Source organism: Tursiops truncatus, chromosome 18 (assembly GCF_011762595.2).
Source record: "Tursiops truncatus isolate mTurTru1 chromosome 18, mTurTru1.mat.Y, whole genome shotgun sequence".
Classification (NCBI taxonomy): domain Eukaryota; kingdom Metazoa; phylum Chordata; class Mammalia; order Artiodactyla; family Delphinidae; genus Tursiops; species Tursiops truncatus.
In genome coordinates, this window is record NC_047051.1 from 20,215,432 (window position 1) to 20,230,043 (window position 14,612).

A 14,612-nucleotide genomic window follows, 5' to 3' on the forward strand; every position below is an offset into this window, starting at 1 on the left:
GTACACAGGTAAGCCCTAGAAATATAGGAAATTAAATCATTTTATTGGACTCAGGACCCGGCACAGTCATGTTGGTGACGGCTGAGAGGAGGGGAGGTCATGGGAGAAGAATTAGTGAGAATTATTTTCCACCTCTAAGGAGAATTTATGTTGACACCTAAAATGGTTTATAAGTCTGTGAGTGATAGCATGAGAAAGACCCTTTTGCAGATTACGGGAATCACGTATTTTTCAATGTGAAACTGATGATTTTCAGAAGTTTTAAGGACATAATTAAAAAAAAACATTTCTCTTAAAAAAAGAGAGGTGGGAGAGGAAAGCTAAAAGAGAACAGATATATTTAGGCAGCATAGTCTCACCATGAAATCTCCTGAGATGAAATGCATCTTTATTCTATTTTTTTCCTGTGTACTACACTCATCTTGCACGTTGTTGATTAACCCCAGCTAGCCATGAAATTAAGAGTATGCTGTTTCCATAAATATAAGGTAATTTTTCCAACATATATTTCTAAATGGCCTTATCAAAGAAAATAGACTCCCCTCAGCTATATTTAAACACTTATTTACCTGCAGGGAAAATGCTTTCCTAATTTATTTTTTTTAAAGAACTTCACATAATGATAAAACAAGTTTTTCCTTCTAACTTACAAGACAGGACATCTGTAGACAATTAGAAACATAAAGTCCAATTGTCCATTCACATTTTGAAGGGTATATGGCGAAGGTCAAATTATTTTAATAGTACTCTGCACTGCTGTCCGTTACTTCCTGTCCTGCCAAAATAATGAGGGAAAAAGCAAGATAAAGACTTTTCACTCTTGTATGATCAATGTTGCAGAAAACTGTGCAAACTCAATGCCCTCCCAGCTATTGAACCTTGCCAAGTTTTAAAGAGGTTATGAATTTCATCACAAAAATAAAACCCCATAGGTAATTATGTCTTAATTAGTTAGGAATGAGGAGGAGGACAGAGAGGAAAATAGTCTAGATGTTTTCAGATAACGTATTTCAGGTTAAAAAGTGTAAAAGCAACATTCCTAGAATAGCCTGGCTCTCTGTAACATGTCTGTCCACATTTAGTCTAAAAGAAATAATGGCTTTTTTTTGGGGGGGGGGAGTTCATTTTAAAAAATATGATTTAGGAAAATAAATTTAAAAAATAAACAACATTAGTGCCCCATATTTCTGCAATACTGAGAATTTATCAAGCTATGAGTTCCAGATCCAGTAACTTCTTAGAATAGTCAAATGAATCCCTTCTGAATGGTCTATTAGCCCTAAGCTATGTCTTGGAAAATAATTATTCCAAACTACAGTGAAATCAAATTACCATATATTCAGCATTATAAAGTTATAAATATACAGGTAGGCCCAATTCTATTGTTTGATACAGAAATGAATCTAATCATTATGCATTATATAATCACATAAATACTCAAACTTAAGTTTTATGAACCAGCCAGTCTAATTTTGTCATTTAGATAAAAAAAAACAAAATAGAGAATTTTAGCTATGACTTAAAATACACTTATTTTCCACTGGTTTAATCAAGATGCTTTTAAGCAACCAAAAGAAAAACTTTAGAAGTTAAGATTCTCATTTCATCACAACTCTTCTGGGCAACTAAAAAGGTCTCTAGAAGGGTTAAACGCATGCTGGAGATAAATACATTTTAGCTGACTGACTGCTAATTGCTACCTTACCTTCAGAATGCAAAAATGACAAGGATTTAAAACAACAGCGTAGGTTCAAGGATCATTAAACTAGGAAATGTCCACTTTCAGAATATATTTTTTAAAAGACTAGACATGCTTTCTTAAGTCGTGACTTCTAATGAAAGCCAACATAACTACTGCGTCAAGATGATCTTGGTTACAGAAGGTTTCCAGTAAGACCAGGCTAAGCGGCAGATCTGCACATGGTATTCTCATGAGCTACCTTCCCCTGACTCTTGGGTTTTCAGAAACTTAGCGTGGTTATACTACAGCTTAAGTCATATTTTAAAATCTACCTCTTGGGCTTCCCTGGTGGCGCAGTGGTTAAGAATCTGCCTGCCAATGCAGGGGACACGGGTTCGAGCCCTTGTCCAAGAAGATCCCACATGCTGTGGAGCAACTAAGCCCGTGCGCCACAACTCCTGAGCCTGTGCTCTAGAGCCCACAAGCCACAACTACTGAGCCCCCGTGCCACAACTACTGAGCCCGTGCGCCTAGAGCCCGTGCTCTGCAACAAGAGAAGCCACCACAATGAGAAGCCCACGCACCACAACGAAGAGTAGCCCCCGCTCGCCGCAGCTAGAGAAAGCCCACGTGCAGCAACAAGACCCAATGCAGCCCAAAATAAAATAAATTTATTTTTTAAAATCTACCTCTTTATTTAATTGAAGAAAATGCAAATGTTCTAACAGGAAATATAAGCTATAAATACTGGCCTCCCATCATGTGACCATGTCCATTTTTGTATGACTTTTGGAAATGTCTTTTGTATGGAAATGTCTTTTGTATGACTCAGTGTAACTTTAGGTAAATATCTTAACCTCTCTGTTCCTAGGTAAAAAGAAAAGGTGAGATTATAAATAATTCCAATTTCCTTCCATCATGAGGAAAATCCATCTACCATATCAAAAATAATGAAGAGATTTTGTTTGAAAGATAGATACTTAACTCACTTAGGAGTAATGTCAATTTTGATTTTTCAGCAATCAAAAACCTAAATGCCTGTAGTGAGAACTTCAATTTTAAGACAAATCAGTATGTTCATTTAAACTCAAAACTTTTTCAAGCAACCTCTGATATGATAAATTATTACCTCTCAACACTTACTGAGAGTCTACTTCTAGTATAAAACTCTACCTCACATCCTTCCACATACCCAGCAAACACATACCTCACCCCCACTGCTCTTCCTAAGAAACGCAGAGAGAGAAGCAACAGAAAGGACCCTGCACAGGCCATGAGTTTCCAATTCCCTCACAGAAACCAGAGAAGTTAGGAGGCATCTCCAGAGACTATGAATGGACCTACGATTACATCAGACATGAATTCATGTCTCTATTACACCTACCTCAGAGACTGGAATGCGACACATAAAAAAAAAACGAAGGAGAGATTTTCCTCAGAAGTTCCTCAATACATTCTGTGTCTATCATCAATCCCTGAATTCCAACTCTCCACACAACCAAACATTTCACAAAAAAGAGAAAAAAAAAAAGTAGCATGTCTAGTCAGGGCCAGGAAATGCACCTTCCAGTCAGTTCCTACCTGAGTCAGGCCCAGTGAGTTTGGGGTTGTAAAAGCAGGTTTCTGAAACAGTGATATTATGTTCTCTTATATGAAGGTTAGAGCCGGAAGACACAATTTTCACACACGGCATGAGTTGGGAGAGGGCAGAATTGAGAAAAACCAAAGCAGAGATGGACCCCAGTGTGTCAGCACGTACAGAGAACTGGTGAGAAAACTTCTAAGACCTTTGGCAAATCCCCCATAGAAGGTTCTCAAATTTATTGTGTTCTTCCTTAGTGTGCCTGTCTTCTTCAGAGCCATCTGTTAATTATAACGTGGAATTCATACAGTATTTCTTACCAAATATTTAACACACCTTATCCTTCGGGTATGATTCGACAAGTAAAAAACACAAAAAACATGCTTCTAGGATGCTGACACTGTCTTTATGAGTAAAATGAGGTTTCGTCAACCCGAGAGAAGTCTGCTGACCCTGGTGCCTAGCTTGAGGTTCTTCAGTGAGGGAACTCTCAGACAGACACGGTCCATTTGTACCACACCCTACTTCTGTAACAATCTCCCGGCCTGCCCCAACTTGAATGGGAAAAGCACTGCAAGTTGAAATAGGGCAACTACACAGAAAGAAGTCATGGCTCCTCTCCACGAGAGGCTTAACGATCTAGGTGAGGACCCAGTGAGCACAGCTGCATTGTACTGCAGAAAGGCCTTGGGCTTTCAACAGACTAACCCGGTTTTCACTCCAGCTCTACCACGTCATGGCCCCACGCCCTTTGGGTAAGTAATCCTGAAACCCACACTTGTCTGTGCAAGGTAGACAGGATATCCACCTTGCTGGGTTATTGTCAAGGTCGGATGATAGAACACATGTCAAGTACTCAGCAGAGTGTCTGGCATACAGTAGGTACTCAGTAAATGCCAGTGCTTTATCTCTTTCCTGGATAGAAAGAACATGCAGATACAAAGACTTACCAAGCAACATAGACACACAGCTACAGCTCTAAGGAGACAAGCGGTACAGAAGTAATTCAAAGTAGCTGAGGAGGTCAGAAAGTTCTAGATCATTCTCATCAGAAATGACCCTTGAGGGGCAGCTCCATAGAGCTTAGGTTCCCCTAAGTTCTCCGGCACCCGAAACAATGTGGAAATATATCCTCGCCTCTCCTGTGGACTCAAGAAAAGACGTCTCAGAAGTGTTACTTAATGAAAGTCTTCATGGAAGGAGGAAAAACTGGTTGTCCATATTCTTTGTGCAATCACAATCACTAAATGGCAATGCTTTATGTTTTAAGATTCTTAGATAATTGTGATATATTCAAGAAAGTAAGATACTGTTTTCCAAATCCAACTCCTCGCAAAAATTAGAGAGGGCACCCTTCTTGCAGATGGCCACGGTGCTTTGGTTTTTGTTTTTTCAGCGAATGATGACTCTGGAACATTCGCTCATACTTGGACGAGAAGAGAGTTTACAACTCAGTTTAGGATACTCTTTGAGTCTGATGTGAAAATTTCTCAAATATTTCTACCAAAATAGTTCAACAGGGCTCAGAGCCTAATAATAAGCTGAGAGATTTTATCAGCGCTACGTGACTGAAGGTACTCTGAGTGCTTGGGGAGCACCCAAATGTTTTTAACAAGTTGGTTACTATGTAACTACAAAACAGGAGACTCCTACGCAATTCTAGAATTACTTCAGGCTCTCCAGGGAATTTTTTTTCCAATTGATAGCTAAAAATCATCTGACATGGTTACCTGTAGTATCAATACTATTTTAAGCAAAAAGATATGAAAAATAAATAAGAATGGATGGAAACTAATCTTTTTCAGTCTGTGACCTTAAGCAAGGCCAGTCACCCCTTGCGGTTAAATAATGGCAAGTTATTAAATATTCACCAACTTCACAAATAAATGCTTTTTGTGAAGGTCACACTTGCCCATAGAGCAGGAAGAACACAAGCTATAGAGCTGCCCTGTCTGGTAGGGTGGCCACCAGCCACACGTGGCTACTAAGCAGGAGAAATGTGGCTAGTCCAATCTGTGCTGTGTCAGTGGAAGACCTCAAAAACTTAGTAGGAAAGAAAGACTACAAAATATCTCATTAACTTTATATTGTAGAGATGTTGAAATAATATTTTAGCTATCTAGGGTAAACTAAAATATATTACTAAAATGAATTTCATTTGCTTCTGTTTTTTTTTTAATGTGGCTACTAGTACCTGTAAAATGACATTTGCAGAAGGACAAATATCATATGATATCGCTTATATGTGGAATCTCAAAAACAACGGTACAAATAAATGTATTTACAAAACAGAAACAGAGTCACAGATGTAGAAAACAAACTTAAGGTTACCAGGCGGGGAAAGAGGGGGAGGGATAAATTGGGAGATTGGGATTGACATATACACATTACTATATATAAAATAGATAACTAATAAGGACTTACTATATAGCACAGGGATCTCTATTCAATACTCTGTAATGACCTATTTGGGAAAAGAATCTAAAAAAGAATGGGGATATATATATATATATATGTGTATGTATAACTGATTCACTATGCTGTACAGCAGAAAGTACACAACATTGTGAATCAACTATACTCCAAGAGGGAAGAGATTTGCGGATGTATGTACATGTATAGCTGATTCACTTCATTCTACAGCAGAAACTAACACACCATTGTAAAGCAATTGTACTCCAATAAAGATGTTAAAAAAATACATCAAAAAAAAATTTTTTTAATGACATTTGCTGTCTGCATCATGTGCTGGGTGAGGGACAGTGCTGGGTGAGGGTGTTTCTGTTTGGGTTGTAAATCAGCTACGCCAGGGTGACCGACCCTCTGGGCATCGCTCACTGTCTCTCTGCCTTGGGTTTCTTCTTTTGTAAGATGTTGAGAGCTTGGACTAGACATCCTTTTTTTTTTTTAAAGACTGGTTTTTTTTTTTGATGCAGAACATTTTTTTTTTGTCTTTACTGAATTTGTTACAATAGTGCTTCTGTTTTATGTTTTGTTTTTTTGGCCCCAAGGCATGTGGGATCTTAGCTCCCCGACCAGAGATCGAACCTACACCCCCTGCGTTGGAAGGCGAAGTCTTAACCACTGGACCGCCAGGGGAGTCCCGGACTAGACGTCTTTTAAAACCACTGTGGCTTTAACATTCTAGGATTCAAGTGTGCAAGAGCTTTGCTGGTGGAGAAAAGACACAGGACAGGCTGATGGCAGTGTTGGAACTGGGAGGCAAAGCAGCTTCCCTAGAGCTGAGCTCCAGATGGGGGCCTAAGAAAAGCCCAGGGCATCCCTTACAGCCACCCAGCAGCTCATGTGCCCCGAGCCTAGAGACAGTGCTCTTCTACCTCTGCCGCCTGCCACCAGCAGCTGACAGGAGAATTTGAGGAAAGCCCTGCCCCGTGTGGGGCTGGCTGCAGGGCTCAGCACATGCACCACCTATTAGCAGATGAGCTGCTCTGTAGCAGCACAGCCCATGGGTGGCACGCTGTCAGCTTAAGCCCAGGGTGCAGTGGGACAGAAACACCTTACGGCTGCCAAAGGCTGACTTCACCGACGTGCCACACATCCACTCCGCAGGAGCCCGACAAGTGGAAAAACACCAACGCTGTACTCATACAGTGTTTGCAAGACCTAATCCAAATTCTAGCAAACCCGGATTTGGGGGTTTATCACACTCCTGAAAGAAGCATTTTTTTAAAAAGCAAATAACGATCAGTTTCATCTGAAGTGTTATTTGCTATATTTTTGTTTTCCAGAATCAGTTAAAATGGAACCTTCTGAGTTAACTTGGATTGAAAGACAGAGTCGCCACTCACTGGCACGGCCCTTGGGAGTCCTCACAATCGGTCCCAAGCCACCTTCTTGGTCCACTGTCCACGATTTGACAGCAGCCTTCAGCAAACATTTTTGAGGGCATCTATCTTGTGCCAAGCACTGGGATAAAACAGCAAGTAACACCCAGTTCCGGTCCTGAATCAGCTTTCAAGGTGTAGCGGGTGTTGGCCTGGAGAACGCCAAGTGAGAAGACAAATGTGGTTCCCTGAAAATTCAGTGATACGTAGAGGGTGCTGGCCTTAGGAGCACCCAACCCTGGCTTGGAGGATCTGGGAAGGCTTTTGGAGGAAGTGAAATCTACCTTGGCTAAGAACTGACCAAGAGAAGAAGAGAAGGAAGAATCAGTCCTTGTGGAAAGAGCGATGTGCTCACAAGTCTAGAAGTGAAAATGAACAAGGCTGGAATTCAGAGGGTAAAGGGGCCAGGGACAAGAGATGAACCTAGAGAGGTATGCAGGGGCCAGACTCAGCAGGGCCTTGAACACTCTGGGAAGGAGGTGATGATGGCCTAAATCCAAGCCGTGGGCTCGAGGGTGCAGTGCCCAGCCTCACTCCACCCAGCCCCAATGGGGTCACACTGCTTCACACTCCCCAGGCATGCCGTGCACTCCCGGGCTGTCGGGCCTTTGCACAAGCTGTCCTTTCTCTCTTGAGTGCCTCCTCTGTCCCTTACATGGACTTATGTAAGGCGCCTCTCAAAGGTCTCTTCCTGTACAAACCCTCCCCAACCCCAAGACTGAATCAATCAATCAGTTCCTACGCCATGCACTTACTTCTTGTAATAGAGACTGTGGAGAGGAGGGTGTCTGCCCAAATTAATATCTGACTTCTTGCAGAATCACCCCTCTCGGTGGCAGCCGAGCCGCCGTGTCCAGGCAATGTGACCACGTGCCTTGGGCATCACTGACCAAGTCAGGAGAGGACGCTGGAACCAGGTCTCGCCTCTCTCACTCAGAAACCAAGGCTGAGACATGCTAGGAGGTCCTGCCATGTGCTTTATCTGGGGGGACATTTAAACTTGGGATCTATGGGCTAGGCGACCTCTCCATTGTATGGAGGAAGCTGAGCAAGAAAACCAGTGGCTTCCGTGCTTCTTGACAACTTTCCAGTACCTTGTTCTAGTCACTCACGATCCCTGACCAGATGTCATGGTGCTAGGGATGTGAAGACCCCTGTCTCCTTATGACTCATCCCAACTCTTGGTGTGAGCTAGTTGGAATGGGTTTCAGATACTGCCATCCTGAAAAAGGTACTCTGTTTAGGGCTCTATTGCCTTTATACAGAAATTACTCACTTCTGTCCTAAAATCAAAGTGGATACATATGTGACATGGGGGCTGTCACTTTCAGAGCCAATTCCAGATGGACACATGACCATAGCGTCACAGCACTCTTTATCTGGGCCTCACAAGCCACCACCCCGGTGTTCCAGGTGGCCCTGAAAAAATTAACTGGAGCTGACACACAAGAGAAAAGTTATTGGCCATCAGTGTTCTAGATTGGAGTCTACTTGAAGGAAGGTATTATGTCCTTTTCATGGTTGTAATCACAACATCCAGCTTTGTGCTGGACACAAGGGCAGTACAGAAGAATGCTTGTTGGAGGACAAATTATGACTATTATTGTTTAGACCAGTTGCTCATTCTTGACTCTTCATTCACCCAAGATATCTTTAGCTCAACAGAAGTACAGAAAGAACTCATTCTTTCCCATTTTAGAAACAAGGTCAGTAATTCAATTAGTAGTGAAGGAGCTGACATCTCGGTCTCAGGTACATACTTACAAGCCACTCTGCCTATCTATAACTTGTTCTTCTTTCTTCTCCCTGAGGATATGGACACATTTTAAAGTTACATCAATTTGGAGCAACGGTTCCTAAAATTCTTAGAGAATCAGAGCATTCTCTTCTTTCCAAGTTAATCATATACATTCATAAAGTTTGGCCTACTAACTTATTTGCAGATTATTTTGCCAGTGTATCCATAATGTATCATAAATTTATTTATGCAATCTGAAAAAAAAGTGATCTAAATACCATAGGATAATCTGTAAACTTCAGGAACTGTAAATCCTGAAAACTTCAGGAAGTGTAAACTACAGGAAACCTATAAATTTCAGGAACTCTGTCACAGCAAAGCCATGATTATTCCTTTCCCCACTTAATGTCTCTATCATATACAGACCTTCCCACAGGACATGATCCCCTCCTTGACCCACTGGAGCAAAAAGTCTTTCTGACTACCTTGATAGGCTACAATTAGTAAACAAACAAAAAGGGCATCTTAGAAATCAGTAACATACCAACTCCATTAACTGTTTGAGCTGACCTATCTCTTCAGGCAGCGATCCAAGTTTGTTGTTACTTGCAATTAAGACTTTGAGAGGCAGACCACACAGGCAGGCCGGCAGGGCGGACAGCTGATTCCGACTGCGAAGAAATAAAAGAACTCTGGTAAACAGGCAGGCTACTTCATACTGTTTGTGAACATGTTTTTTCAACAAACAAGGAGAAAGGAGTGACCGAAGAAAACATTTTGCAAATATAAAAAGTCTGATAAACTTTTATAAAAATGCAAATCCCAAGTGTATAAGAAAATAAAAAATAGTTTTTAAAAAAGAGGGGCATAGGCAGTTGTGAGGGAAACAACTTTTTCCACAACAAGGGACCCTATCAAGCCCCCTGAAGATGTTGAGCTGTTGGCCAGCTCGAGAGCATATGGGCAACACAGGCTGTACCACCAATAGCAACGGGAAGCTGGTGCCAACTGTTCCCTTTCTGACAGCGTGAGCGGGAGATTCAGCGAGGACGAAAGCAACCAGCCCAGCGCAAGGAAGCATCATCGCATCCATCTTAGCAGTGACGGGGAAGATCATTTTGCTGTAACTCACAAAACCACCGGGCCCATTTCCAACATTTTGATTCAGCTTCCTTTTGTTAAAGCAAGAGCTCTGTGGTTAAATTCTGCCTGGGTTATCTGTGAGAGAGCTAATTAAAAAAGAAAAAGGAAAAGTCGGCCTTCTGGCAAAAGTGAAGTTGGAGCCAAGAGGGGTTCAGTTTCACAGAGGAGCATGAAAAGTGTGAGCCCAGGCCTCACCTCTGCTCTTCACCAAAAGGTCTCTACTCTACTTAATGGTCCGCATTGAGAAATCTTTAAATTTCCCATCATCAACGCTAGTTGACTGAGAGACAGGAAAATATCGGATAAATGAAATCTACGAATCACATCAAGGATACGTCGGCCATTTATTTACCTTCCCCTCCACAAGGAGCCCTTTTCCTGCTATCAAGTAAGGAGACAGATGGTTTTTCAGTTTCCCTTTCTTTCTCAGCCATTCTGCTGAGGGAGCCAACCACCAGGCAGTGAAATATCTACAAATCTGTATTTGGAACTTCTGCGTGTATTCGCACACATGTGTGAGACTTCGGAAGCTGTGGTACCATGTGTGTATCTGTGGGTGTGCATATGTCTTTGTGTGTGAGAGATGAGAACAGACAGCTAGACTGGAAACACACCAAAATGTTATCAGTAGCCATTTTGGGGGAGTAGGTACAGTGAGTGGATTTTATTTTCTTTATTATACTTTGCTGTATTTTCCAAAATTCCTACCAAGTACTTTCACAATTTGGGAAGAAATATCATTATAAAAAGAAACTTTACTTAGATACTGGTTACATGGGTGCTTCTAGGTGTGGAAATTCATGAAGCTGTACACTTACAATCTGTGCACTTTTCCACACATATGTTATAGTTCAGTGGAACCTTTTACTCCCTTACCCTACCATGTGAGGAGGTGGGTAATCTGATTAGGAAAGGGTGTCTCTAACGGACGGGCTCAGAAAAAGCAGGTGCTGTGCTGTCAAAACAGCCTTTCCAACCTGGGTGCCTCCCTGTGACCACTGTGACCAGGTGCCTGATGCCAGGTAACCATACTCTAGCAAGAAAATGTAGAGCCATGTCTTCTCTCCCCTGCCCAGATGTGAAAAGAAAGCTCTTTGCAAAAAGGCACAGAAGGAAGAGAGCTTTCTCTCAGGGGGTCCAGCAGAGGGGGAAGGAGAGTGAGAGCCCTGAGGGTGGAGGTTGTATCCTGGTGCTGGAAGGACCAGCTGGCTCTTAGCTTGCCCTTGGTTAGGATAACAGGCTAGATAGAATAGGGGCAATGGGCTCGCCCTGACACTCTCTCCTGATGTCTGGGGGCAGTGGAAGGGGAAGCCAGGGCTATCAGGCTGTCTTTCTGTGCTCTCACACCCCTCGCGCTGCCCCCTCTCAGCTGCAAGAGGCCAGGAGGGCTCCTCGGTCTTGAGGAGGGGGTAGGAGGGCTCCTCGGTCTTGAGGAGGGGGCCTTCCCAGTGCCCTGCTGGGCCAGCTTTCTTCAAGCTCCAGAAAAGTTTCCTGAGATACTCCCTCTGCAAAGGAGAACCCAGTTTATTAAAAGGTGGCAAGTAAATAATTTGGCATTTGTGGTTTAAAATATTTCTTAATATACAATTTCACATAGCGAGGACTGCTAAATTAAAACGTTAATACGGTAATCCTCTTACTCTAGAGCCATATTTGAACTTCCTTTGGAAGAGAGGATAACGGGAACAAAGATAAGCATTTTTAGAAATTTCTACGCTATTTTCCACAGAATCAACAATTACAGCTGGAGATCTTTCCTGTGTTTCTCTGCTTGGAAACTCAGATGTAAAGTATTCCCAGTCTCACTACCTCGATGCAGGCATCTAATCAGATTAGCAGGTATGGCATTGGGAGAGCATCTATATACCATTTAAGCAATGCAGTGAAGCTTCTGCTCCTTCAGACACGTGAGCATTTGAAATTACATGGGATTATTCCCATCGCAGTTCTTCAGGATGGGTAACTAATTTAAAATAAAATTTAGGCTTGTGAAAGCATTTGCGGTTTCTTTGATGGGGATGAATGCTTTTTATGATTAAAGCAGCTGATGGAATAGCCTATTTATTTATGCCCTACACATTCCTCTATCTATACTGTAGTTAATCACCTGTAGGCAAATCGAGATGCCAGGACGAGTCATAATACAGCATGCCACAGGCCTGGGGCACATTTCTTCTATTTCATCCATCCGTTCCCTCAGCCTGTACTTTGTATATTTTATCACAGGATGTTCCTGTATTACTGGTAATTTCCCCCATAGAAAAAGGAAATACACACGCACACAAAAACCCATTAGCTCTCCAGCAAATATTTATAAAGAAGAGGAGAAACTGCACACCCTTTAATCCTCTCCCCACTAAAGACCACAACAGCAGCCTAAGCTTTTTGAAACTGCTCATCTGGCAGCAACTTTTCTCAAGCAAGTAAGTGCCTCAGGCCACAATCCACCACTCTGGCCCCCACTTGTGTCCTGCAGCCCTCTGCACTATGAACAGGCCCTTGAAGGAAACAATGGTTAAAAATAAGACCGTACAGCATCTGATCAGGTAATGGCCAACATTTATTTTCAAATCCAGCCTGGGAGTCACATCTGAAAGCAATATATTTAAAAAAAAAAAAAGATTTTTTTAAACTCACTCATTACAAAAGAGTAAATTAACGGGGGGAAAAGGGCCACTTATTCAGAAGTAGAAATTACAGATTCGGTCATGGTGGCCTGAGCCTTCCTGCCAGCACAGAGCAGGGCCTCCCCAGTGTTTCTTGTCACTCTCCCTGCTCAGGCTGGGTGGAGGATGGCGCGAGGAGGAATGAGGCGGGGCCGGAAGGCAGCGGGCTCTCACCAGCCTGTGATTACTGCTAACGCTTTGTCTTCCTTCCTTCTCGGCCGAATGACTTCCTACTAGGGTTACTGGTCTGTTTCCTCATTTCAGGGTGAAACAAGGCAGCTCATCATAACCTGAACGGTTCTGATAGCCTAAGTTTGCAGGCTAAATTCCTCTTCAAGGAGCGCTACCCTCGCTTAACAAAAGTCCTAAATTAAGGAATTCACAAACCCAGTCACTTCTGCATGGTTTCACTTTTATTTATTTATTTTTAAATAAATTTATTTAATTTATTTATTTATTTTTGGCTGCGTTGGGTCTTGGTTGCTGTGCGCGGGCTTTCTCTAGTTGCGGCGAGCGGGGGCTACTCTTCGTTGCGGTGCGCGGGCTTCTCACTGCGCTGGCTTCTCTTGTTGCGGAGCACGGGCTCTAGGCGTGTGGGCTTCAGTAGTTGTGGCTCGCGTGCTCTAGTGCACAGGCTCAGTAGTTGTGGCACACAAGCTTCGTTGCTCCGCGGCACGTGGGATCTTCCCGGACCAGGGCTCGAACCCATGTCCCCTGCGCTGGCAGGCAGATTCTTAACCACTGCGCCACCAGGGAAGCCCTGGTTTCACTTTTAGAGAGTGTTATTTTAATGTATTTTGACTATGGCCTTCCTTATTAATATCCATGCTTTCAGACTTAATTTTGGTATTTAACACTATTTATTACTGGTTTATCAGAAAGTTATTTTCCTTAATGTATGTGATGATAAAAACATGCTATAGTCTTACACGTGATTTTGTTATCAGACATCATATGTGTTTTTTATTCTACTGGAATAGATCCTTTTTGTAAGTGAATGGGTTCACTTAATAATGAAACATGGAACTCACTTAAAATAATTTATAGAAAGATTTCTATAACAGATTCACCTGCTCAGTTGGTACAGAGATCACCAACTGTGGAATTAGAAAACCTGGGTTCAAGTCTCATCTCTGCCATAATCGTCCACAGACCTTTAGGTAAGTCACCTACCTCTCTGACTTTGTCATCCATAAAACATAGATAATAATACCTACCTAACATGACACATGAGATTATGGATGCAAAAGTGCTTAGCCCAACACTAAATCCATATATTAAGGTTAAACCATTCCCAACACCACTGACGTAGCAAAGCAATGGGAGGTGACCAAAAAGAGCTTAATTAGGGTTTAGTTATTGATTTTATTTCCTAACTGCTAACATTTCAACCACTCTTAAACTAAGGTTGCATGTTCAATTTGTCAAAAACATAAGCCAATTAAAGATGACGATTCGGAGGCATGTTGGGGAAAACCAGCCTGGTTTCAGGCCAAAGCAAACCAAGTAACTCTTTCCAATCTGGAGAACCAGAACTAGAAAAACAACAACAACAAAAAAATCACACCAACGACCTTTTCTCTCCCCTCTTCTCTAATTCCAAGATCCTACCATTACTCTGGGAAAACATGAATACCCAGGGGTCATCATCTCTATTTACTAGTTTTCAAAAATGAACAGAAATAATAATGTGAAATCACAAACCTATTAAGAAAATGTCACAGTGTGCCTCTAAAGGGCACAGAGGAAGCAGGGCAGGGTTCGTGGTATCGGCACCTCAGGCTCACCCTGTATAGGTCTCAGGCAAGGAAGGGACTAAACAAGCACACGGGAGTTATTGTACATTGCTTGTTTGAATCACACTGTCTGTGCTTTCGGCACATGAACCACAGTGAAGAGCAGTTATATTACTTGAGCCAAATAAGTTTCCTCTTGCACAGGGTACCTCACCTAATTT

The 14,612-nt window shown here is 42.2% G+C and overlaps 1 protein-coding gene across 12 annotated transcripts in view; it reads right to left on the reverse strand.

Annotated features, from left to right (window-relative positions):
* The window catches only part of LRCH1 (leucine rich repeats and calponin homology domain containing 1), a 189,680-nt gene that overhangs the window by 67,929 nt on the left and 107,139 nt on the right, over window positions 1-14,612 (reverse strand). For all 12 annotated transcript variants that reach the window (XR_012327673.1, XR_012327674.1, XR_012327675.1 and 9 more), the window contains one exon: window positions 9,391-9,517. Coding sequence is in view for 9 of the 12 variants with exons in the window: in XM_073795200.1 (XP_073651301.1) it covers window positions 9,391-9,517 (127 nt within the window). In the remaining 3 variants the exon portion in view is untranslated. The remainder of the gene's footprint in view (window positions 1-9,390; window positions 9,518-14,612) is intronic.